The following is a 25,747-nucleotide window of genomic DNA, read 5'->3' as shown; positions in this document are numbered from 1 at the left end:
ACCAGAGGGCATCTAGAGATGCCCCCTGAATACCAGTCCGACTCCTAGTGCTAGGCTGACCAGTTTCGGCCAGCCTGCCACAACCAGACGAGTTTCTGGCCACATGGGGAAAGTGCCTTTGTCACTCTGTGGCCAGGAACAAAGCCTGTACTGGGTGGAGATGCTTCTCACCTCCCCCTGCAGGAACTGTAATACCTAGCGGTGAGCCTCAAAGGCTCATGCCTTTTGTTACAGCACCCCAGGGCATCCTAGATAGTGGAGATTCCCGCCCCTCCGGCCACCAAGGGCCCTGTTGCCCGGGAAGGTCTCAAAGGGCTGCAGCATGTCTTATGCCCTACATTTACAAGGGACTTATCTGTTTGCCAGGGCTGTGCCAACTGTGGGAACAAAGGTACAGTTTAGGGAAATAACACTGGTGCTGGGGCCTGGTTAGCAGGGTCCCAGCACACTTTCAATCATAACTGGCATCAACAAAAGGCAAAACGTCAGGGGGTAACAATGCCAAGGAAGGCATTTCCTTACACCATTTATGATCCAGTAGACATTTTCAGCTGAGTTTGTCTGCTCTGGCATTCAGAGAGCCCGCCAGATGTTGAACAACCAGGGATTTGCCCAGTTGTTCCAACCATGTCTAGAGGGGCAGAGCCTCTTGGCAAAGGGACTACCACCCATCCTTCTTGTTGCAGTACCACACGGCGGAAGAGTTGACTGTCAAGACTTGCACCATTTCTTCCCTTGACAGACGGAAGACATTTTTCAATGTTGGCCGGATAGCACAGAGCTACAACAGGTTGATGTTGAGTCTGGGCTCCGAACGAGGACCAGATGCCTCTGATCTCCACCTCTTCTAGAAGGCCAACTCTAGGTAGCTGGCTCTCTATATAGTGCACTAAAATGAATTACACTGTGCAGCGAGTCCAGTGGATCCTATCAAGGAGATGTGTTAGGCATTTGCTGTACTCACAGAGGCAATACATGAGACGAACACTCAATGAAAAATCCGAGACCAGTTTAGAAAAATAACACTTGCTTTTATGTATGCTTTGAACCAAAGAACCTTGTTATAAGGTGAACTGTTTTTAAAAGATAAATACTTTGCAGTTTCAAAAATCAACACTGTGCCATTTTTTAGTTCGGCAATGTTAAATTATGGGAGGAAAACAAGAATGCAGTTTTGCAGGTAAGTACACAAGTTACAAATCCAGTCAACACCAGGCAAGGTTCCAATCAGTACCAAGAGTGTATCCACAGGCGCACAGGGGCGGCCGGGTGCAGAGGTCGAATTCGGAGTTGGGTGCCCAATTGTAACCAATGGAGACTGTGGTAAACGAAGATGTACTGCTCACGGGAGAGGAAAGCGGTGTCAGGGGTCGATCGCCTGGGCTGAAGTAAGAACAAGGGGGGCCACAAGATAGCACCAAAATTACACCCTCAGCGGTACAGGGCGGCCGGGTTCAGAGTGCCAACACAGCGTCGGGCTCTAAATCCAAGTCAATGGTGGAGATCAGTTTTGGAGAAAGGCTGCAGGCTCGGGCTAGGAGGCTAAGCAAAGAAAACCCATAGCTGCCCAGATAGGTTCTGATGCTAGGCTACTAAGGGACACTGACAACCCAGCTCCCCAAGACTTAGGTGCTATAGGTGCAAGGGTATCCTTTGGTGTCGGGAACAGCTTCCCGGGCAGGTCGCGGTCAGGGGAAATCTTCGATTTGAGGCAGCAGGCTTTGATGCAGAGTCCGGAAGAGGTTCAGACAATTGTGGAGTCAGACTCAAAATCGCTGGGGAACCTTCACAGGACCAGTGGGCCACTTACACTCGGGTCATGGGCGTCAGGTGCAGAGGTAGGTCTGGAGATGGTTTCGCGGTTCCTCAGGGCAGAGTTCTTTTCTTTTAAAGTTGGTCTCTTCTAGAATAGGTCCGCTGTTCTCGAGATATCTTGATCTCTGTTGAAGGCAGGCAGTCCTCCCAAAGCTTTGGAGGTCACTGGGCTGCAGGACAGGTCGTCTTTTGGTGCAGCGTCATCGAAGGCTGTAGACAGGCCAGTAGGGCTGGGGCCAAGTCAGCTGGTGTCTGCAGTCTTCTCTGCTGATGCGACTCTGTAGCATCCGGTTCTTCTTAGGTCGTCAGGAATCTGAGTTCTAGGGTTCAGGGGTGTCACCTAAATACTCAATTTAGAGGCGTTATAGGGAGTGGTAGGTGGTAGCCTGACCACCTTCAGAGTGACTATACCCTTCTTATGACCACTTCTGCTGGGAAGTGGGCATAACCCTAACCCTATTGGCCTAGTTCCTTCCGCACAAGATATAGGAATTTAAATAGTAGTGTCCAATTCAGCTCACCCACCCTTGGGGTGGGACTGGCATGAAGTAGGCACCCCTTTTAATTTAATTAATTTTCCAGGCTGTGTTCCTGCAAGAAGTAGGGTCCGGACGTGGGGTTGGTATGCTTCACCACCTGGTGAGAGACCTGGGTCGCATTACAAAGGCGGCAAGGCCTTTGAAGCTCTTTGCCCTGGAATGTCCATCCTGCCTGAGAGCGGAGGTAACACTTCTGCCAAGTGCAGGCTTTTGTCTCTGGGCCTCAAAAGCACTGGCTGTCACCGTAGGGGTCCAGAGACATGTCTGTGGTGGAAGAACTGGTCAGCACCAGTCAGTCAACACATTAATAGCTGGTAGGTTTTCAAGGGGCACTTCAAAGGTGCCCTCTCTCTCTGTGCATTTCTTAATACTGTAAATCCATCACTGGAATCAGTGAAGGTTTAGAATTGTGAAATGTTGGATACAAAACATCCCAGGGTTCAGAGAAGCCATCATGTAGCTGGGGAACTCACAGTTCCAGTGCCCAGCACATACTTTTAAAATTATTTCCCTGTGCACTTACTATGTCTCAGAATCGACAGAGGCATAGCAGGGACATATCTGCTCATGCATGTATGCCCTCACATGTAATATAATGCACACTACCTTATGGTTGTAAGGCCATCTAGAGGTGTGACTTACATATATTGCATGGTGTGTAAGGGGTCAAGTTGCATAGGCTGTGTGCCATGTTGTGTTTTCAATTTTGGGTGCACCTTGTCACGCAGCTTGCAATGGCAGTCTGTATAGGGTTGGTGCTGGGTCCCTAGGAATGGCATAAGTTGTGCTGCAGCTCTAAGGGGCCTTCTTCTGTACCCATGCCCTAGGTACCAGGGGTACGATTTACTAGGGACTTATAGGGAGCTGAAGGGCCTGGTCCCTAAGGGATCAAGTGGCCAGGTGTCTTGTTTTAGGGAAGGAACAGTGGCTGGGGGGACCTGGTTAGCAGGAACCCAGTGCACTTCAGTCGAAGTTGCATTTAAAACCTGGCAAACAGTGTGTGTGGGGGGTACTGCAACCAGAACCCAGCTCCCTAAAGCGCACCATCCCAGGAGTGGTGCATCTCTTACTACTGTCAGATCTGGTTGGGGAAGGGAGGGGATCTGCCTCTGACCCAATCATGATTTGTTAAACACGACTGCAGATCCCTCCAAGATCTGGACCTTGTCAAAGAGATTACCCTGATACAGCGCCCACTGAAACCTGAGGGCACACTGCAGAGCCCGTATATGCCATTTGGCATGATGCATGAGGTCATGAGGCCCAGCAGCCTCAGACTTATTGTCAATGAAATCCAGGATAGAGGCCTAATCATCTCTATCATAGCTTGCATATCCTGGACTAGCCGCTCAGGAGGATAAGCCCGAAACTGCACTGTGTCCAGAACAGCTCCAATGAAAGGGAGCATCCAAGAGGGAGTTGGGTGTGACTTTGGCACGTTTATAGTGAACACCAGCGAATGCAGGAAGTACGGCCTGGTCTGGAGGTTGGAGAAGACAGCCTGGGGTGATCCTGCCTTCAACAGCCAGTCATCGAGATAGGGGAAGACTGAAACCCCTGATCTCAGCAGAGGAGCTGTGACCATCGTCGTCACCTTGGTGAACACCGAGGGGCATTGTTAAGGCCAAAGGGGAGCACGGTAAACTGAAAGTGCTCATGGCCTACCCTGAACAGCAATTAACATCTGTGTGCAGGCAGGATTGGAATATGGAAATGAGCGCCCTGCAAGTCCAGCGCTATCATCCAGTCTCCTGGGTCCAGAGCAGATAAAACCCGAGCCAGCGTGAGCACTCTGAACTTCTCCTTCTTAAGGAAGAGAATGAGGGACCGAAGATCTAGGATAGGACAGAGGACCTTCTCCTTTCTGGGTACCAGAAAGTAGTGGGATTAGCAACCATGACCTACTTCTGGTATGAGAACACTCTCTATGCCCCAATACACCTCCCTCCCACACCAGACAGGATCTCGGAGGAGAAGCTGTCCATTCTAATGGAGGAAGTACAAGATTTACTCTCCCAAGAGAAAACTGAGGGTAGTCCAGACTTGGAAATATGAGCGGACTAACTCATGCTGATGAAGGATGGAGGGCTTCGGTCTATCTTAGATATTCGCCTGTGGAATATTCTAAAAGTGAGAAATCTGTGGTTAGATGTATCAATCAGAAGAAAAATTCTGGACTCTCCGGAACCTGCATGTAGGTTCAAATGAGGAGTCTATGATAATTAATAAGCACAATTTAGATGTCTTATCAGCAACAAAGAGTAATGTTGTAAGAAGGAAAATGTTACTTACCAAGTAGACATCTGTTCGTGGCATGTAATGCTGTAGATTCACATGCTTTGCATATGTCCGCCAACTAGTGTTGGGCTTGAAGTGTTACACGTTGTTTTTTCTTCGAATAATATTTTCGAGTAACGAGAGTAAGTGACTCCTTGCAGGAGGCTGGCCTGGTTTGTAGTGGGTACCAGGTCCAGTTATTCCTTATCAGTGAAATGTTGTAGTGTTCTAGCAGCTTGGACTGATTGAGGTAGCTATAGCAGAGCAGCTTAGGCTGAACTAGGAGACATGCAAAGCTCATGCAATACCACTTATAGTTACACAGTACTTATACACAAGTAAAGACAATACTCAGTGCTACCAAAAATAAAGGTAGTTTATTTGAGTGACACAGTACCAAAATATCTTAGAGGCAATACTCCTTCTGGAGGTATTATACTCAATATATACACTAGACACCAAAATAAGGTAAGTAATTAGACGTAGGATAGTGCAAACAATAGGAAACGCTATAGAATGCAATGGGAGAAAATAGGTCTAGGGCAACACAAACCATATACTAAGAAAGTGAAATGTGAATCACAAATTCCCTCCTAGGCAAGTGTAGTGTGTGCAGAATCGCTGGGAGAGTAAGAATACAGTAAAGGTAAGTAAAATACCCCACCCCAGAGCCCAGAAAAGCAGGAGTCAACTATTGCAAGTTTCCTTAGGACGCACTACACCTTGTGATTGGAATTACTGCAAGAACCAACCAAGTCTGCAAACAACAAACAGTGGATTCCTGGATGTGAAAACCTTCAAAAGAAGGAGACCAAGTCCAGAAGTCGAAAGAAGTTTGAGGAAGGACAGGGGCTCCTGCCAACCCAGAAGAGGGTGCAAAATAAGAGTCCCCGGTTGGACGAAGATTGCAGAAATGCACCTTAGGAAGATGCCAGCGGGTTCCTGTGTGATGCAAATGATGTCCCACGTCAAGAAGTTGGATGCGCTGGATTCCTCCAACAAGCATTGGTTTTGGCACAGTCGCGTTTTTGTGTCAACTAGCCGCTATCTGGACCCAAGAGGGACCTGGGGGCCTCAACTCTGTGTGAGGAGGAAGAGACGGCTCTCAGCACTTCAGAGAGCCCTCAGAGCACCAGATAGCACCCACAGGTGTTCCAGGACACAGGGACAAAGGAGGTGCAAAATGCGGTTGGTGCAGCACTACAAAGGAAGGTCCCACGCTGCCGGAGATCAACTCAGCGAGTTGAGTGTCGTAGGATAGAGTGCTGGGGACCTGGGCCAGGCTGTGCACAAAGGAATTTTGCATATAGTGCACAGAGGCCGCAGGAGGTGAAGACGACGCGGTGCACAGGGGTACTGTCGTTCTCGGGGAAAGCAAGGTCTTACCTCCTCCAAATTGGGACAGCAGGACCACAGGAAAGTCTGTGTCGATGGGGTCCACCCTCTGTGTTCCAAGGAGCACGCTTGTCACCAGGAGAGGAGTCCAAGAAAACCGGTAGTCAACTTAGAAGGTACCTGTGTGAGCAAGGGAGTGACTCCTTCACCCCACTGGAGATTTCTTCGGTTCTTCTGGTGCCGGGTGAAGACAGGGAGTCCTCAGAGTGTGCACACTGTGGAAAATGTTGCAGTTGCTGGCTGGAGCTGAAGTTGCAGAAGAAAAGTAGCCCTTCTGGATACTTTGTTGCTGTTACAGCGGTGCCTGGAGCAGGCTACGGTTGATCTGAGGTCAGAGAATGAAGTAGTAGTTGCAGAGGATTCCTGCTGGAAATTTGCAAGTAGAATCTGAAGAGAACTAACAGGAGAGACCATAAATTGCCATGAGAGGGGGAGTGGCTACCGTCTCAGGTATGGGCCTATCAGGAGGGGTCTCAGACGTCACCTGCTGGCACTGGCCACTCAGAGGCCTCCAGAATGTCCCCACACCTTGCAAAGCAAGATGGCTGAAGTCTGGGACAAACTGGAGGGGCTCTAGGCACCACCTCTATGGTGGTGATAGACAAGGAAGTGGTCACTTCCCTTTCCTCTGTCCAGTTTCGCCCCAGAGTAGGGGACAAGGGGTCCCTGAACCGGTGTAGACTGGCTTATGCAAGGAGGACACCATCTGTGCCCTTCAAAGCGTTTCCAGAGGCTGGGGGAGGCGACCCCTCCCCGGCCTGTAACACCCATTTCCAAAGGGAGAGGGTGTAACACCCTCCTCCCAAAGGAAATGCTTTGTTCTGGCTTCCTGGGACTGAGCTGCTCAGACCCCAGGTGGGCAGAACCCTCTCTGTGAGGTGGCAGCAGCTGTAGCTGCATTTCAAGCCTCGGAGAGCTGGTTTGACAGTACTGGGGGTCCATGGTGGAGCCCCCAGGAGGCATGGAATTGGCTCCCTAATACCAGATTTGGAATGGTGGGACAATTTCATGATCTTAGACACCTTACATGGCCATATCCAGTGTTACCATTGTGAAGCTACATATAGGTATTGACCTATATGAAGTGCACACGTGTTATGGCGTCCCCACACTCACAAAGTCCCGAGAAATAGCCCTGAACTATGTGGGGGCACCTTTGCTAGTGCAAGGGTGCCCTCATACTTAGTAACTTTGCACCTAGCCTTCAATGAATGAAGGTTAGACATATAGGTGACTTATAAGTTACTTAAGTTCAGTGAAAATGGCTGTGAAATAATGTGTGCACTATTTCACGCAGGCTGCAGTGGCAGACCTGTGAAAGGGTTTTTCTGAGCTCCTTATGGGTGGCAAAAGAAATGCTGCAGCCCATAAGGATCTCTTAGAACCCCAATGCCCTGGGTACCTAGGTACCATATACTAGGGCTCCAAACATTTTAATGCCGCGCCCCCCCAGTTGAAAAATAAAAATCATTGGTCCCCCCTCAGAATGTTTCACAATTATTTTATAAACATGGCAATGTTTAAATATGTCTAAACCTATTTAAACATTGCAGTTAAGTACTGTTACCTTTTTAAAACTGCAATAATATGCTTCTGCTTAAAACAAAGGCCTGTTATCTGTATAATATTTATTTTGGCCAGAGTCTGGGCCCCCCCCTGGGATCACTTGAGGCCCCCCTAAGGGGGCCCACCCCCCAGTTTGAAGACCTCTGTACTAGGGACTTATAAGGGGGGTCCAGTGTGCCAATTGAAATTGGTAAATGAAGTCACTAGCCTATAGTGACACATTTAAAAGCAGAGGGAGCATAAGCAGTGAGGTTCTGATTAGCAGAGCCCCAGTAACACAGTCAAACACTATACACACCACACACATTAGGCCATAAACTATGAGCACTGGGATCCTGACCAGCAGGATCCCAGTGAGACAGGCAAAAACATACTGACATACAGGTAAAAATGGGGGTAATATGGCACTTTCCTACACTCCTCCTCTCAGTGATAGTGCGCATGGGCATTGAGTCCTTTGTTAGATTGTTTTCCTGCATGCGGGAGAAGTAAAGAGTGTGTGTGCGTGTGTATATATATATTTATTTATATATATATATATATATATATATATATATATATATATATAGTAAATTAAAAGAGATGTCCATGCAATGTATATACATATTTACAATATGTTGTAGTACAACGACTACAGGCTTCCGTGGAGAGGGAGGGCACATGGGAATCTACAGTACTACATACCACAAACAGATGTCTACTGGGTAAGTAAAAAATTTTTTGTTCAATGGCATGTTTAGCTGTAGATACACATGCTTTGCATAAACTCTAAAGCACTCCCGTCCAAATGAGTGGTGGCTAGCCATGAAAAAGTTTCCTAAGGACTGCCTGACCAACATTTGCCTGTTGACGAGCTAGAACTTCTACACAATAGTGTTTAGTGAATGTGTGTGGTGTAGACCAATTAGCAGCTCTACAAATACCTGCTATTGGAATGTTCCCTAAAAGGCCATATAAGCACCTTTATTCCTGGTAGGGTGTGCTTTAGGAGTGGTTGGTAGTTGTTTTTAACTTTAAGATAACAAGTTTGAATACACTTGACTATCCATCTAGGTAATCCAGTCTTTGAAATTGGACTACCTTTGTGAGGCATTAAAAAAGCTACAAAAAGTTGTTTTCATTTTCTAAAACTTTTTGTCCTGTCAATGTAATACATAAGAGCTCTTTTAACATCCAGTGTATGGAGAACTCTTTAAAGCAACTGAGACTGGTTTTGGGAAAAAGACCGGCAACTCCACTGATTGATTAGTGTGCAATGGTGAAACTACTTTATATAGGGATTTAGGGTTTGTCATAAGAACTATTTTATCTTCATGTATTTAGAAAAATGGTTTCTGTAAAGTGAACGCTTGTATTTCACATACTCTTCTAAATGAAGTTACAGCTACCAAAAAAGCAACTTTCCAAGAAAGAAATCGCAAAGAGCAGGAATGCATGGGATAAAATGGTGGATCCATAAATCTATTAAGTACAATGTTAAGGTTCCATACCGGAGCTGGAGGAACTCTACATGGAATACCTCTTTTAGGCCACTGCATAAATGCCTTAATAACAGGAATTCTAAGCAAAGATATATGTTGTCTGTTTTGGAGGTAAGCAGCTATCGCTGATAAGTGAAGTCTAATAGAAGAGTATGCTAAGTTGTCTTTTTGTAAATGAAGCAAGTAACTCACAATGTCTTGTGCTGAGGCTTTAAGCGTATCAACTTTTTTAGGTTGACAGTAATATATAAAACGTTTCCATTTAGCAGCATAACACTGCGTAGTTGTAGGTCTGCATGTTTCTTTAAGAATGTCTATAGATTCAGAAGGAAGTTGTAAATACCCAACCTGTATGACTTCCGGAGCCATTTCGCAAGATTGAGGGGGTTATTACAACTTTGGAGGAGGTGTTAATCCGTCCCAAAAGTGACGGTAAAGTGACGGATATACCACCAGCCGTATTACGAGTTCCATAGGATATAATGGACTCGTAATACGGCTGGTGGTATATCCGTCACTTTACCGTCACTTTTGGGACGGATTAACACCTCCTCCAAAGTTGTAATAACCCCCTGAGTGTTTTGGGGTTTGGATGTCTGATTTGACCTCCCTTTTGAGTCAAAAGGACTGGTCTGTTGGGAAGTTTGTGATGTGGAACCACAGACACATCCAGCAGTGTTGTGTGCCAAGGCTGACGTGCTCATGTGGTGGCTACAAGAATTATGGTGAGTGGTGTTTGGTTCAATTTGCGTACCAGGGATGGAATGAGTGGGAGAGGCAGAAAAGTGTAAGCAAATATCCCTGACCAATTCATCTATAGAGCATTGCTGTTGGACTGAGGGTGTGGGTATCTGGAAACAAAGTTTTGGCATTTTGAGTTTTCTGCGGTGGCGAAGAGATCTATTTCTGGTGTTACCCATATGTGAAAGTATTGGTGAAGTACATGTGGGTGAATCTCCCATTTGTGGACTTGTTGCTGCGTCATGCTGTATAGGTCCGCTAACTGATTGCCCATTCCTGGGAGATATTCTGCCAGTAATTGAATGTGATTGTGTATCACCCACTTCCAAATTGTCTGAGCTAGAAGGGACAATTGAGATGAGTGTGTCCCTCCCTGTTTTTGCAGATAATACATTGTTGTCATATTGTCTGTACAGACTAACACCACTTTTTGTGAGATCTGTGTAAGGAATGCCTTGAGTGCTAGAAATACTGCTAGCAACTCCAAATAATTGATGTGATAAGTCTGTTGGAATGGGATCCCATTTCTTTTGCATGGTCAGGTTGCTGAGGTGAGCTCCCCAACCTATCTGTGATGCATCTGTTGTGAGAGTGAACTGAGGCACAGGTCCTGAAAGGGCTGCCCTTTTGAAAGGTTGGTGGGATTCCACCATTGCAGAGAGTGATGAGTCCAACAACACTAGATCCTGAAGATGGCACTGCGACTGAGACCATTGACTAGAAAGGCACTGTTGCAGTGGACACGTGTAGTCTTACATGGGGAACAATGGCAATGCAAGAGGCCATCATTCCCAAAAGTTCCATCACTAGTTTTACTGTGTAAGCAAGGATATTTTGAAAAGCTTGAATCTTTACTGGGTTTGGATATGCTAATGCTGACTGAGTGTTCAGTATTGCTTCCAGATAAGGCTGTATTTGTGAGGGTTAAAGATGAGATTTGAGATAGTTTATTGTGAATTCCAAACTATGTAGAAGGTTTACCGGGCACTGATAGTGTTGCTGGCATGTTTGAATGGTATTGGCTTTTATGAGTCAATCGTCCAGATATAGGAAAACGTGTATGCGTTGTGTTCTGAGAATTGAAGCTACTATCGCCAAGCATTTAGTGAATACTCTTGGGGCTTTTGTTACCCCAAATGGTAGTACTTTGATTTGCTAATGCTTTCCCGCAATGACAAATCATAGATATTTGTGGTGTGCTGGATGTATGGGAATGTGGAAATAAGCATCTTTGAGCTCTAATGCTGTCATGTAATCTCCATGATGTAATAGAGGGATAACAGCTTGCAGGATGACCATGTGGAAATGCTCTGAAAGTATGTATAGCTTGAGAGGCCTGAGATTGAGAATTTGTCTTAAGGAACCGTTTTTCTTGGGTATGAGGAAGTACAGTGAATATAACCCTAACCCTTGTTGAGATAAAGGAACTTGTTCTATAGCCCCTTTGAGAAGAAGGGACTGTATCTCTTCTTTAAACAGAACAGGATGGCTGTGAGAAAGTTTGTGAAAACGAGGAAGAATGTTTGGAGATGAGTTCTAGACAATAACCATGTTGGATAATTAATAGAACCACTGGTCTGTGGTGATGTTATACCATTGTGGGTAACAAAATGTGCCAGTCTTCCTCCCAAAGGAGATGTATGTGCTGTGGGGATTTGTAGAAAGTCACTGTTTTGTGTTAGAGGAAGATCCTCTAGAGGCAGATGTTTTGCCTCTTCCTCCATATCCATTATTTGTCCCTCTATATGATCCTCTAAAGGAACCTCTATTATAGAAATGTGTTCCTTGTTTTTTTTATAGTGGTAGAAGGCTCTATGGCCGATATTTTAAACCCACCTCTAATTTGTAGCCTTTGAAAAGTACCGCTGCTGGGGGTAGTGAATAAGGCGCCCATAGCCTTAGCTGTCTCAGAGTCCTTTTATAATTTTTCTATGGTGGTATCTACATCTGGGCCAAATAGATGCTCTTTATCAAAAGGCATGTTCAAGACTGCTTGTTGTATTTCTGGCTTAAATCCTGAACACCCTAACCATGCATGTCTTCTTATAATAACACTAGTGTTAACCCTACATGCTGCTGTGTCAGCTGCATCAATGGCACATCTAAATAAATTATTGGAGATGGCTTGTCCCTCTGCTACTATGTCCTGTCCTCTTTTTTGGTGTTCTTGTGGAAGATATTGTAATAATCCTTCCATCGTCCCAATGAGCCCTGTCCTACCTTGCCAGGAGTGCTTGAGAATTTGCAATTCTCCAAAGATTAGCAGCTTGAGCAGCTACTCTTTTGCCCGCTGCATCTAGTTTTTTTTTTTACTTTCCCTACCTGGAGGAGGATTATCCTCTGTGGATTGACTATTAGCATGCTTTCATGCCATGCTTACCACTATGGAGTCTGGTGGTAGTTGTGTCTTTATAAAAGTTGGATCTGTGGGTGCAGCTTTATATTTCTTATCCAGCCTTGGTGTAATAATTGCTGCTTTAACAAGTTCTCTAAATATGTCATTAGCATGTCTAAACATGCCTGGAAGCATGGGCAGAAACTGGGACTCTGTGTGTGTACTTGTTTATGTATTGAATAGAAAGTCTTCTTCTACTGGGTCTGTATGCAGTTGCAGATTATCATACGCTGCTGATCTAGCTATAACTTGGGTATATGCAGTGGTATCCTCAGGGGGAAAAGGCCTTGCTAGATATATGCCTGGGTCATTGGGTAAAATGGGATCTGAATCATATAGATCCCATGGGTCTGTATTTTGTGGAACATCACTTAAACCGTACCAATGAGGTGATGATGATGCTTGTGGAGAAAACTGTGGGTGAACAGAATATGTAGGTGATGGTGGTTGCAGTGGTGGAGTAGAAGGAAGAACAGGAGAATGTAGTGGTGACGGCGGAGGTTGTTCTGGAGCCTTGTCCTTTTCTTTGAAGACTTTTTTAGGGGGATGCACAATGTCCAAAGTCTCTTGGAATGTAAATCTCCTTTTAACTGAAATAGGAGGATAAGCTATAGTCCTTCCTGAACCTTTTTGTGTATGAATTTTGCGCTGTTTAGTGTCCATTACTTCAAGGATAGGCTATATAGAAGATAACTTCTCCGAGAGAACTGTAGAATATTTGCTCACTACAGTTTTCGGCTTCAAACACTTCGAAACCGAATGTTTTAATCAAACTGAAAATGTCGGCTCCGCAGTGGATAGTATTTTCTTCTGGTCCAAAGTGGATGTGCTCGATTTTCGGCTTGATCCCGAAACAAACTGGGATGAAAATGCCTGTTTGGTTTGTGCTGAAGGCATTTTGGTCTTTGTTAATTTTCTTGCCGAACTGGACAATGGGGCAACCAAGTGTATTTTTCGGCTCTTTCCAGGCCCGAGGGCAGTGGAGGACGAACAACCAATTTAGGAGTCTTTATATAAGTCTTTGTTTGGTGAGATGGTGGTGCTGTCCTCAAGTACTGCGCTGCTGGGATGGCCTGACTCTCGACGTCCAAAACTTGATCCAATGGAGAAGGCTGTCTGGTGTCCGATTTCTTCTTGCGCATGCACTTCTCCAAAGATGTCAGGAGTGTTGTCTGTTGCTTTTGACACCATTTCTAGCCGATGCACTCTTCGGTCCCGGAGGGTCTTCTTTGTTCGAAAAGACTTACAGGCATCGCAGGTCTCTTCTTTGTGTTCTGGGGACAGGCACAAATTACACACCAATTGTTGATCTGTGTAGGGAAACCAGAGTGACACCGAGGACAGAACCGAAACGGAGTATGTTCTATCAGCCTATCATTCTCGGACTACAGTTGTCGAAGTAGGCCTATAAAGTGTGTGGACGCCCCTGAGGGCGATAAATTGATCCGGACGATAAAATTCAGAATGGCTATTAAAGTATAGAATATGCGATCAAAAACTATTCTGACGCTGATAGAAAGGTGGAAATAAAGTTCAGAGGATACCGAACCGAGATTCACCGGAGCAAAAAGGAACACGTCCGAACTCGTCGGCGGAGAGAAAATAATCTAACAAAGGACTCTATTCCCATACGCACTATCACTGAGAGGCGGTGTCACTCTATCTTGTGACTCAAAAATATTCTTCGAAGAAAAAACAACATGTAACACTCCGAGCCAAACACTAGATGGCAGACTGATGCAAAGCATGTGTATCTACTGCTACACATGCCATTGAACATTATATTATATTATATATGCTAAAGAATATCAAACACAGAATTCCTGACTAGTTGCAAGAAAATTAGTCAAGTAATGCAGGGTTTTAATCGCAAACAAATCAATGTGTACTGTGGGTAAAAACAGAAAATGGACATGGACCGAGAAAGGTAAAGCAAGGGTGGAAAATAAGTAATTAAGTCTGATCCATCAACTTTAAGCCTCAATGCAAATGCTACAGGTCTAACAGATAATGTCAAGTAGCACGTAGTTTCCTTACCTGAGAAGTTGAAACTCTCTTGCAAGGCCCTGCTCGGTCTTTGCATCTTCAGGGAAGTGCTTCAGCAATGCAATCTTTTTGGGAGAAGAAAATAAATACATAAGAGGCAGCAACAAAACAACACTGTTTTTAACAAGAAATAACTTCAATTGAGTTAAATAAAACACTTATTTTCTTTAATGTATAGCATTTGCATAAGTCAACTGCACACTTTAATAAATGATTTGAAGGACACTAAAAAAAGTGACTTACATTTGGTAATATTTGTTTCTGGTGGACACTAATTTTTACCCTAGATTCCATATCTTATTAATTTCAGTTTCCCCTAAATTCTATCCACCCATGCTGGGGTAATACTGAACTAGCTGAGGATAGAAGATGCTACGCGAAATGGGAAAGCAACTGGTGTGCCTTGTTCTTAAAGAGGTCACACATGGGTATACTACTGATTTGCACATAAGATAAAAAGGCCCTTTCGGATATATATAAAAGCCCTTTGACATACTCTATCTCCGCATATGCCAGGACATGCCACATATTCCCACTAGAAGGTTTGTTTCAACTTTCAATAGTCTGGCACACCCGACAGCCTGTGATGTCTTACTTTCTACTGTCAATGACATTTGGATGATAGTACACGAGGGAGGTAAAGATGCACTGCTACTATTAGACTTGCCTGAAGGTTTTGACATGATGCCCCATGCTATTCTTCTAAGTCACTTCGCTGCCAATGGCCTAAAATGTCTTACTTTCAGCTGCCTAGCCTCTTTCTCAGAAGACTGTTTTCAAGCAGCCTCCTTAGCATTCTTCCATTTGGTTTTCATGCACATTACTTGCAGGGTGTCACAGGATTCCCTCTATGCCTGACCTTACTCAATATCTATGAAGCTCCTACTGCTAGTTTCATTCATATGGCCTCTATTTCTACTCTCACACAAACAACACCCAAATTATATGACAACTGTATCGCAAAACAGAACACCTCCAATCTAACTTTAAAGTATGAACATATGTGCTATCGCCAACTAGATGAATAACAACTCTTTAAAATTGAATTCTAACTAGACTGAAATAGTGATCTTTGGGAATCAACCTATATGGGCTCCGCTAGTGTCCTTCAGAGCGTCCACCCACCCCTGCCATCTCTGAGTCCACTCTTGGTTTGAGAAACAGGGTTCTTGGTTGAGGGGGGAGCTTGGTGTGAGAAACTGGGCTGTTGGTTGACAGGGGTGAGACCCTACTTACTCTGCAGCCACAATCCTTATCAGGGTGTAAAACAAAAAGTTCACTAAATTAACATTTGCTTAACTTTTGAGTGGCTTGGCACAAAAGTGGTCAGGCTTAATAGATGAAATGTGTAAAGTGTTTAAGCAGTCCACACACAGCAATAAAGTAAAAATACAACACACAAAAAATCTCTTACCATAATTATTTGACATCAAAACAATAAAAATCAACCCAGTAGAGGCAGACGTAGGAAGCTGCCTCTCTATATACTATATCAAAATGAGATATCATGTGCACAGAGTCCATGGGTTTCTCAGAAACGTAAAAGAGGCTCAAGTAAATATTACTAATGCTTTATTTTGTGGTAGTGTGGTCAAGCAGTTAGACTTATCAGAGCGTAGAGCAAAGCATTTGTTGTATACACACAAGCAATAAAGGAAGCACACACTCAATGACTAACTGCAGACCAATTGTTTTTATATAGCAAAAATATATTTTGTTACTTTATTTCTAGAACCACAAGTTCGCAGGAAAGTACATTTGCAAATAAGTATTCAACATATGTATCAAAACCACTTTGTTTCAATTTGGCAAGTTACACAGTTTTCAAATCAATAGTAAATATCTGTTTTTAAAGTTGACACTGCAATTTTCAGAAACAGTTTTAAGGGGGAAGAAATGTTAGCACAATTTAGAGGTAAGTACAAGACTTACAGTTTCAGCCTCTGGGGGGTTAGGCTGTCCACAGTTGGGGTTCAAGTTAACCCAAACACCCACCACCAGCAACGCGGGGAAGGCCGGGTGCAGAGGTCAAAGTCAATCTAGATTTAACATGGTTGCACTCGGAATCAGGCATGCTTGCAAGTAAGTACCCGCATCTTCGGAGAGCAGACCTGGAAGGTTTAGAGGAGCAACGGGGGGGCTACAAGTCAGCATCAAACACACAGACTCAGCGGCACAGGGGCAGCTGGGTGCAGAGTGCAAACACAGCTTGGGACTCATAATGGCTTCCAATAGGGGGACTTCGGAGGTCACGGAAGATGTTGCAGGATGGGTCAAGGGTGGTCGGTTTCGGAAAACCAAAGGCTGGACAAGGAGGGGGGCCACCTGCTGGACGTCGTTGGACTGGAGGTCGGATTTCCCAAGGCCAGGGTGCTGCGGTTGCAGTGGTACCTTTGGACGTCGGGTATCTTCATCTGGTTCTCTTGCGGTCGGGGGAGGGGTGGTGGTCCTCCGTACCTCTGTATTTAAGCTGCAGGCATTGTTGTGTTGGGATAGGAGGGGTTAAACCCAGGGAGGACACGAGGTCAGAATCGCCTGGGGACCAGTTCTACTTGGATAAGCCACCTCGACACGGGCATCGGGTGGCAAGTGGGCAGAAATAGCGGATTTGAGGCGGTTCTGGAGCCCTTTACTGGTGTTTCCTTCTGGACAGGGCTGCTGTCTACGGGAGATTTTGGTTCTCTGGGGTTCAGGCAGTCCTCTTGAAGCTTTTAAGAGGTTGCTGGTCCTGCAGGATGCCTTGCCTTTTGGTTGCATAGCTTCAGAAGCTGGAGAAAGGCCTGTAGGGCTGAGGGGCCAAGTCAGTTGGTGTCTTCAGTCTTCTCTGCTGGGGTCAGCTTAGCAGTCCTTCTTTCTTCTTCTTGAGGTCGCCATGAATCTGATGAGGTAGGTTCAGGGGAGCCCTGAAATCCTGGATTTAGGGGTGTTACAGGGGTCAGAGGGCAGTTAGCAATGGCTACTGTCCCTGAGGGAGACTGCACCCTTCCAGTGTACACTCCCTTTTGGGAGGAGGACACAGACATAACCCTATTGGTCCCTGTCCTCCAAACCAAGATGGAGGATTTTGAAAGGAGGGGGCCACTTTAGCTCTGAACACCTTAGGGGTGGCTTCAGCTGAACTCTTCACTCCTTGTTTTACCTAATTTTTCATCCAGACTTACTGCCAAAAGTGGGTCTTTGTCCGGGGGCGGGAATCTCCACTTGCTGGAGTGCCCTGGGACACTCTAACAAGAGGCCTGAGCCTTTGAGGCTCACCGTCAAGCAATACAGTTCCTGCAGTGGGGAGGTGTGAAGCACCTCCACCCTGTGTAGGCTTTGATTCTGGCCACAGAGAGCACAAAGAATCTCGCCCCATGTGGCCAGAAACTTGTCTGGAAGTGGCAGGTTAGCACAGACCAGTCAGTCCTGCACTAGAAGTGTGTCTTAAATACAGGGGGCATCCCTAAGATGCCCTCTCGGTGCATTTTCCAATAAATCCAACACTGGCATCAGTGTGGGGTTATTGTGCAGGGAAGTTTGATACCAAACGTCCTAAACTTTAGTGTGTGAGTCAGGTCTGGACATAATCAAGCACATAATCATTCACATCCTTGGACAGTGTCAGACACCAAAATCATCGCTGACAATTAACTAGGGTATTGTGAATTCCAGAATGACCAGTGTAGGATGTTGGCTCTGTATATACTATTTCAAAGTAAGAAATAGTGTGCAACGAGTCCAAGGGTTCCCCTTAGAGGTAAGATAGTGGCAAAAAGAGATAATTCTAATGCTCTATTTTGTGGTAGTGTGGTCGAGCAGTAGGCTTATCAGAGGGTAGTGTTAAGCATTTGTTGTACACACACAGGCAATAAATGAGGAACACACACTCAAAGACAAATTCCAGGCCAATAGGTTTTTATATAGAACAATATATTTTCTTAGTTTATTTTAAGGACCACAGGTTCAAGATTTACAAACAATACTTTAAATGAAAGGTAATTCACTCAGGTATTCTAGGAACTTTTAATTATCACAATAGCATGTACAGTTTTGACAAAAATGGTAATAAGCTATTTTAAAAGTGGACACAGTGCAAACATCAACAGTTCCTGGGGGAGGTAAGTAATTGTTAAGCTCACAGGTAAGTAAAACACTTACAGGGTTCAAAGTTGGGTCCAAGGTAGCCCACCGTTGGGGGTTCAAGGCAGCCCCAAATTTACCACACCAGTAGCTCAGGGCCGGTCAGGTGCAGAGGTCGAAGTGGTGCCCAAAACACATATGCTTCAATGGAAATAGGGGTGCCCCGGTTCCAGTCTGCCAGCAGGTAAGTACCTGCGACTTCGGAGGGCAGACCAGGGGGGTTTTGTAGGGCACCGGGGGGGGGGGGGGGACACAAGCAGGCACAGAAAGTACACCCTCAGCGGCACAGGGGGGGGCGGGTGCAGAGTGCAAAACAGGCATTGGGTTTTCAATAGGAATCAATGGGGAGACCTAAGGGTCTCTTCAACGATGCAGGCAGGCACAGGGGGGGCTCCTCGGGGTAGCCACCATCTGGGCTAGGTAGAGGGTCGCCTGGGGGTCGCTCCTGCACTGGAGTTCGGTTCCTTCAGGTCCTGGGGGCTGCAGGTGCAGTGTAGTTTCCAGGCGTCGGGTTCCTTGAAGCAGGCAGTCGCGGTCAGGGGGAGCCTCTGGATTTCCTCTGCAGGCGTCGCTGTGTGGGCTCAGGGGGGTCAACTCTGGCTACTCACGGGCTCGCAGTCGCCGGGGAGTCCTCCCTGTAGTGTTGATTTTCCGCAGGTCGAGCCGGGGGCGTCGGGTGCAGAGTGGAAAGTCTCATGCTTCTGGCGGGAAAACGTATGGTCTTTCAAAGTTGCTTCTCTGTTTCAAAAAGTTGCCGTTTCTTGAACAGGGCCGCTGTTTTCGGGAGCTTCTTGGTCCTTTAGATGCAGGGTAGTCATCTGAGACTTCAGAGGTCGCTGGTCCTTGTTGGATGCGTCGCTGTAGCAGTTTTCTTCAAAGTAGGGAGACAGGCGGTTGGGGCTGGGGCCAAATCAGTTGTCGTCTCCGTCTTCACTGCAGGCCTTCAGTCAGCAGTCCTTCCTCTTCTTTAGGTTGCAGGAATCTATCTTCCTTGGTTCTGGAAGCCCCTAAATACTCAATTTAGGGGTGTGTTTAGGTCTGGGAGGGCAGTAGCCAATGGCTACTAGCCCTGAGAGTGGCTACACCCTTTTTGGGCCTCTCCCCTATGGGGAGGAGGGCACATCCCTAATCCTATTGGGGGAATCCTCCATCTGCAAGATGGAGGATTTCTAAAAGTAAGAGTCACCTCAGCTCAGGACACCGTAGGGGCTGTCCTGACTGGGGAGTGATTCCTCCTTGTTTTCCTCATTATCTCCTCCAGCCTTGCCGCCAAAAGTGGGGGCAGTGGCCGGAGGGGCGGGCATCTCCCCTAGCTGGGATGCCCTGTGGCGTTGTAACAAAGGGGATGAGCCTCTGAGGCTTACCGCCAGGTGTTACAGTTCCTGCAGGGGGAGGTGAGAAGCACCTCCACCCAGTACAGGCTTTGTTCCTGGCCTCAGAGTGACAAAGGCACTCTCCCCATGTGGCCAGCAACATGTCTGGTGTGTGGCAGGCTGGCAAAAACTAGTCAGCCCACACTGGAAGTCGGGTATGTTTTTAGGGGGCATCTCCAAGATGCCCTCTGGGTGTATTTCACAATAAAATGTACACTGGCATCAGTGTGCATTTATTGTGCTGAGACGTTTGATACCAAACTTCACAGTTTTCAGTGTAGCCATTACGGTGCTGTGGAGTTCGTGTTTGACAAACTTCCAGACCATATACTCTTATGGCTACCCTGCACTTACAATGTCTAAGGTTTTGCTTAGACACTGTAGGGGCATGGTGCTCATGCACATATGCCCTCACCTGTGGTATAGTGCACCCTGCCTTAGGGCTGTAAGGCCTGCTAGAAGGGTGACTTACCTATGTCACAGGCAGTGTGAGGTTGGCATGGCACTCTGAGGGGAGTGCCATGTCGACTTAGTCATTTTCTCCCCACCAGCACACACAAGCTGGCAAGCAGTGTGTATGTGCTGAGTGAGGGGTCCCCTGGGTGGCATAAGACATGCTGCAGCCCTTAGAGATTTCCCCTGGCATCAGGGCCCTTGGTACCAGGGGTACCAGTTACAAGGGACTTACCTGGGTGCCAGGGTTGTGCCAATTGTGGAGACAAAGGTACAGTTTTAGGGAAAGAACACTGGTGCTGGGGCCTGGTTAGCAGGTCCCAGCACACTTTCAAATCATACCTTGGCATCAGCAAAGGCAAAATGCCACGGGGTAACCATGCCAAGGAGGCATTTCCTTACACAACCTCCCCCCAAACGAGAGAGGAAGAGACTGACCTTTCCCAAGAGAGTCTTCAATTTCTAAGTGGAAGAACCTGGAAAGGCCATCTGCATTGGCATGGGCAGTCCCAGGTCTGTGTTACACTATAAAGTCCATTCCCTGTAGGGAGATGGACCACCTCAACAGTTTAGGATTTTCACCTTTCATTTGCATTAGCCATCTGAGAGGTCTGTGGTCAGTTTGAACTACAAAGTGAGTACCAAAGAGGTATGGCCTCAGCTTCTTCAGGGACCAAACCTCAGCAAAGGCCACCCTCTCAATGGCACACCAACGCTGCTCCCTGGGGAGTAACCTCCTGCTAATGAAAGCAACAGGCTGATTTGCTCTGGGCATACTGTTGATCCCACCTGGAAACTGGCTATTCCAGTGCTAACTGGAGTAGTAGTGGAAGTGGAACCTTTCTTGGGACAGGTCTTGTCTCCAGTTTGGTGTCCTTGCTGATTACAGCTACGACACCAGGCCTTTTTGGGATCAAAGTTTTTATCCTTGTACCCAAAATTGGATTGTGAAGAGGCTTTGGACCCTCCCTCCTGAGCAGGTTTTTGGGGCCCTGTAGAAGACTCTACTTTTACCCTTGGATGTCTCAACACTCTTCCCCTGGGGAGTCTTTGTGACCCTTTTCTTTTGGTCACCCCCTGTGGAAGTTTTGGTCACCCTAGTCTTGACCCAATGGTCTGCCTTCTTTCCCAATTCTTGGGGAGAAACTGGACCTAGGTCTACCAGATGCTGATGCAGTTTATCATTGAAACAATTACTTAAAAGGTATTCTTTCATAAACAGATTGTACAGCCCATCATAATCATTTACACCACTGCCATTAATCCAACCATCCAGTGTTTTGACTGAAAAGTCAACAAAATCAACCCAGGTCTGACTCGATGATTTTTGAGCCCCCCTGAACCTATTCCTGTACTCCTCAGTTGAGAATCCAAAGCCCTCAATCAGGGTAGCCTTCATGAAGTCATAGGATTCTGCATCTTTTCCAGAGACTGTGAGGAGTCTATTCCTACACTTTCCGGTGAACATTTCCCAAAGGAGAGCACCCCAGTGAGATTTATTTACTTTTCTGGTTGCACAAGCCCTCTCAAAAGCTGTGAACCATTTGGTGATGTCATCAACATCTTCATATTTTGTTACAATCCCTTTGGGGATTTTTAGCTTGTCAGTATTCTCTCTGACCCTATTTAAGTTGCTGCCACCATTGATGGGAGCTAAGCGCATCTCTTGTCTTTCCCTTTCTGTGGCTAGGAGCTGTCTCTCCAAAACCAATCTTTTGGCCTTCCTGGCTAACAGGAGGTCATCTTCATTGAGGCTGCACTCAATGCTTACAGAGCTGTTGGACGCCCATGTGGTTTTACCAACATCTCTCACTATCACTTGTGGAGTCAGGGTTGGAGGAACCCTGTTCGTCCTAACTAGGAGTGGAGCGAGGAGATTGTCCTCCACTTCACTAGCATCATCCTCTATAAGGGTATCTTCAGAGGGGTTATCTCTAGCAAACTCTGCCAAGAGCTCCTGGAGCTGTACTTTGGTAGGGTTTGATCCAGTTTTTATTTTCTTGATTTTGCAGAGAGTCCTTAACTCTGACATCCTAAGATGCAGGTAAGGTGTGAGGTTGAGCTCCACCACTGTCTCTTCTGCAGCAGACATTATTTCTCTTAAAGTTGGGATACTTTTTAAGAATCTAAAACTATCTCTAGAACCTAATCCAAACTTTTACAAAACTTTTAAACTCTAAAAGAAATGCTAACAGGGATTAACACAAGGCCCTAGCAGGACTTTTAAAGATTTCGAAAAATAGCTAAAATGTCAAAAATCAGTTTCTAATGAAAATTTTTGGAATTTTAGTCATGTGATCAGGTGAGTAGTCCAGCAAATGCAAATTCTTGTACCCCACCGCTGATCCACCAATGTAGGATGTTGGCTCTGTATATACGATTTCAAAGTAAGAAATAGTGTGCACAGAGTCCAACGGTTCCCCTTAGAGGTAAGATAGTGGCAAAAAGAGTTAATTCTAATGCTCTATTTTGTGGTAGTGTGGTCGAGCAGTAGGCTTATCAGAGGGTAGTGTTAAGCATTTGTTGTACACACACAGGCAATAAATGAGGAACACACACTCAAAGACAAATTCCAGGCCAATAGGTTTTTATATAGAAAAATATATTTTCTTAGTTTATTTTAAGAACCACAGGTTCAAGATTTACAAGTAATACTTCAAATGAAAGGTGCTTCACTCAGGTATTCTAGGAACTTTGAATAATCACAATAGCATGTACAGTTTTGACAAAAATGGCAATAAGCTTTTTTTAAAGTGAACAGTGCAAAAATCAACAGTTCCTGGGGGAGGTAAGTAAATGTTAAGTTCGCAGGTAAGTAAAACACTTACAGGGTTCAAAGTTGGGTCCGAGGTAGCCCACCTTTGGGGGTTCAAGGCAACCCCAAAGTTACCACACCAGCAGCTCAGGGCCGGTCAGGTGCTGATGTCAAAGTGGTGCCCAAAAAACATAGACTTCAATGGAAATAGGGGTGCCCGGTTCCAGTCTGCCAGCAGGTAAGTACCCGCACCTTCAGAGGGCAGACCAGGGGGATTTTGTAGGGCACCGGGGGGAACACAAGCAGGCACAGAAAGTACACCCTCAGCGGCACAGGGGCGGCCGGGTGCAGAATGCAAAACAGGCGTCGGGTTTTCAATAGGAATCAATGGGGAGACCCGGGGGTCTCATCAACGATGCAGGCAGGCACCGGGAGGCTCCTCGGGGTAGCCGCCACCTGGGCTAGGTAGCGGGTCGCCTGGGGGTCGATCCTGCACTGGAGTTCGGTTCCTTCAGGTCCTGGGGATTGCGGGTGCAGTGTGGTTTCCAGGGGTCGCGTTCCTTGAAGCAGGCAGTTGCGGTCAGGGGGAGCCTCTGGATTTCCTCTGCAGGCGTTGCTGAGGGGGCTCAGAAGGGTCAACTCTGGCTACTCACGGGCTCGCAGTCACCGGGGAGTCCTCCCTGTAGTGTTGGTTTTCCACAGGTCGAGCCAGGGGCGTCAGGTGCAGAGTGGAAAGTCTCATGCTTCCGGAGGGTAATCGTGTGGTCTTTAAAAGTTGCTTCTTTGTTTCAAAAAGTTGCAGTTTCTTGAACAGGGCCGCTGTTCTCGGGAGCGTCTTGGTCCTTTAGATGCAGGGTAGTCCTCTGAGGCTTCAGAGGTCGCTGGTCCCTGATGGATGCATCGCTGTTGCAGTTTTCTTTGAAGTAGGGAGACAGGCCGGTGGGGCTGGGGCCAAATCAGTTGTCGTCTCCGTCTTCACTGCAGGGCTTCAGGTCAGCAGTTCTTCTTCTTCTTTAGGTTGCAGGAATCTATCTTCCTCGGTTCTGGGAGCCCCTAAATACTCAATTTAGGGGTGTGTTTAGGTTTGGGAGGCAGTAGCCAACGGCTACTGTCCTTGAGGGTGGCTACACCCTTTTTGGGCCTCTCCCCTATGGGGAGGGGGTCACATCCCTAATCCTATTGGGGGAATCCTCCATCTGCAAGATGGAGGATTTCTAAAAGTAAGAGTCACCTAAGCTCAGGACACCTTAGGGGCTGTCCTGACTGGGGAGTGACTCCTCCTTGTTTTCCTCATTATCTCCTCCAGCCTTGCCGCCAAAAGTGGGGGCAGTGGCCGGAGGTGCGGGCATCTCCACTAGCTGGGATGCCCTGTGGCGTTGTAACAAAGGGGGTGAGCCTTTGAGGCTCACCGCCAGGTGTTACAGTTCCTGCAGGGGGAGGTGAGAAGCACCTCCGCCCAGTACAGGCTTTATTCCTGGCCTCAGAGTGACAAAGGCACTCTCCCCATGTGGCCAGCAACATGTCTGGTGTGTGGCAGGCTGGCAAAAACTAGTCAGCCCAAACTGGAAGTCGGGTATGTTTTCAGGCGGCATCTCTAAGATGCCCTCTGGGTGTATTTCACAATAAAATGTACACTGGCATCAGTGTGCATTTATTGTGCTGAGAAGTTTGATACCAAACTTCACAGTTTTCAGTGTAGCCATTATGGTGGTGTGGAGTTCGTGTTTGACAGACTCCCAGACCATATACTCTTATGGCTACCCTGCACTTACAATGTCTAAGGTTTTGCTTAGACACTGTTAGTGCATAGTGCTCATGCACATATGCCCTCACCTGTGGTATAGTGCACCCTGCCTTAGGGCTGTAAGGCCTGCTAGAGGGGTGACTTATCTATGCCACAGGCAGTGTGAGGTTGGCATGGCACTCTGAGGGGAGTGCCATGTCGACTTAGTCATTTTCTCCCCACCAGCACACACAAGCTGGCAAGCAGTGTGTATGTGCTGAGTGAGGTGTCCCCTGGGTGGCATAAGACATGCTGCAGCCCTTAGAGATTTCCCCTGGCATCAGGGCCCTTGGTACCAGGGGTACCAGTTACAAGGGACTTACCTGGGTGCCAGGGTTGTGCCAATTGTGGAGACAAAGGTACAGTTTTAGGGAAAGAACACTGGTGCTGGGGCCTGATTAGCAGGTCCCAGCACACTTTCAAATCATAACTTGGCATCAGCAAAAGCAAAAAGTCAGGGGGTAACCATGCCAAGGAGGCATTTCCTTACAACCAGCGAGAAAAGTATTGTGACAACAAGTTAGTGATTCTTGTCTTAATTCCTTAGTGGGAACAAATTAAGTGGTACCGTGATACAGGAGATTCTTATGGACGTGGTTATCCTTATCAGTTACCCAAAAATCTAAGTCCTTCTGGCTCAGGCTTTGTCTAATCCTGTTCAAAAATTACTCTTGTTCGCAAAGACCTACTATGTAGTCAGGCGCTTTTATGTTCTGTGGTGCCTGTTCCTGAGAAATCTGATTTGAGTAACCCCACCTAGGTAGCAGGTCCGCCTTAGTCTGTTGCATGCCTGGACAATAAGTAATTATAGAATTGTATTTGCGAAAGAACGACAATCACCTTCCTTGTCTAGGGGTCAAAGCTGTTAATGGTTGCAAAAACTGGAGATTCTTATGATCAGTATATATTGCAATGGTATGTTGAGTACCTAAGAGGTATTTCTGCCATCCCTGTAAGCGTAATTTATTTGCCAACAGTTCTCTTTCAGCAACCCTATACTTCTTTTCAG

The 25,747-nt window shown here is 46.4% G+C and overlaps 1 protein-coding gene across 2 annotated transcripts in view; it reads right to left on the bottom strand.

The window, feature by feature from the left end:
- Window positions 1–25,747, bottom strand: part of CEP290 (centrosomal protein 290) — a 1,276,764-nt gene that overhangs the window by 77,768 nt on the left and 1,173,249 nt on the right. For both annotated transcript variants that reach the window (XM_069229617.1, XM_069229618.1), the window contains one exon: window positions 14,247–14,320. In XM_069229617.1, the coding sequence (XP_069085718.1) occupies window positions 14,247–14,320 (74 nt within the window). The remainder of the gene's footprint in view (window positions 1–14,246; window positions 14,321–25,747) is intronic.

The sequence above is a fragment of the Pleurodeles waltl genome, chromosome 4_1 (genome assembly GCF_031143425.1).
Source record: "Pleurodeles waltl isolate 20211129_DDA chromosome 4_1, aPleWal1.hap1.20221129, whole genome shotgun sequence".
NCBI lineage: Eukaryota > Metazoa > Chordata > Amphibia > Caudata > Salamandridae > Pleurodeles > Pleurodeles waltl.
Note: the sequence above shows the minus strand (reverse complement) of the source record. Positions and strands in the feature narration are given on the sequence as shown.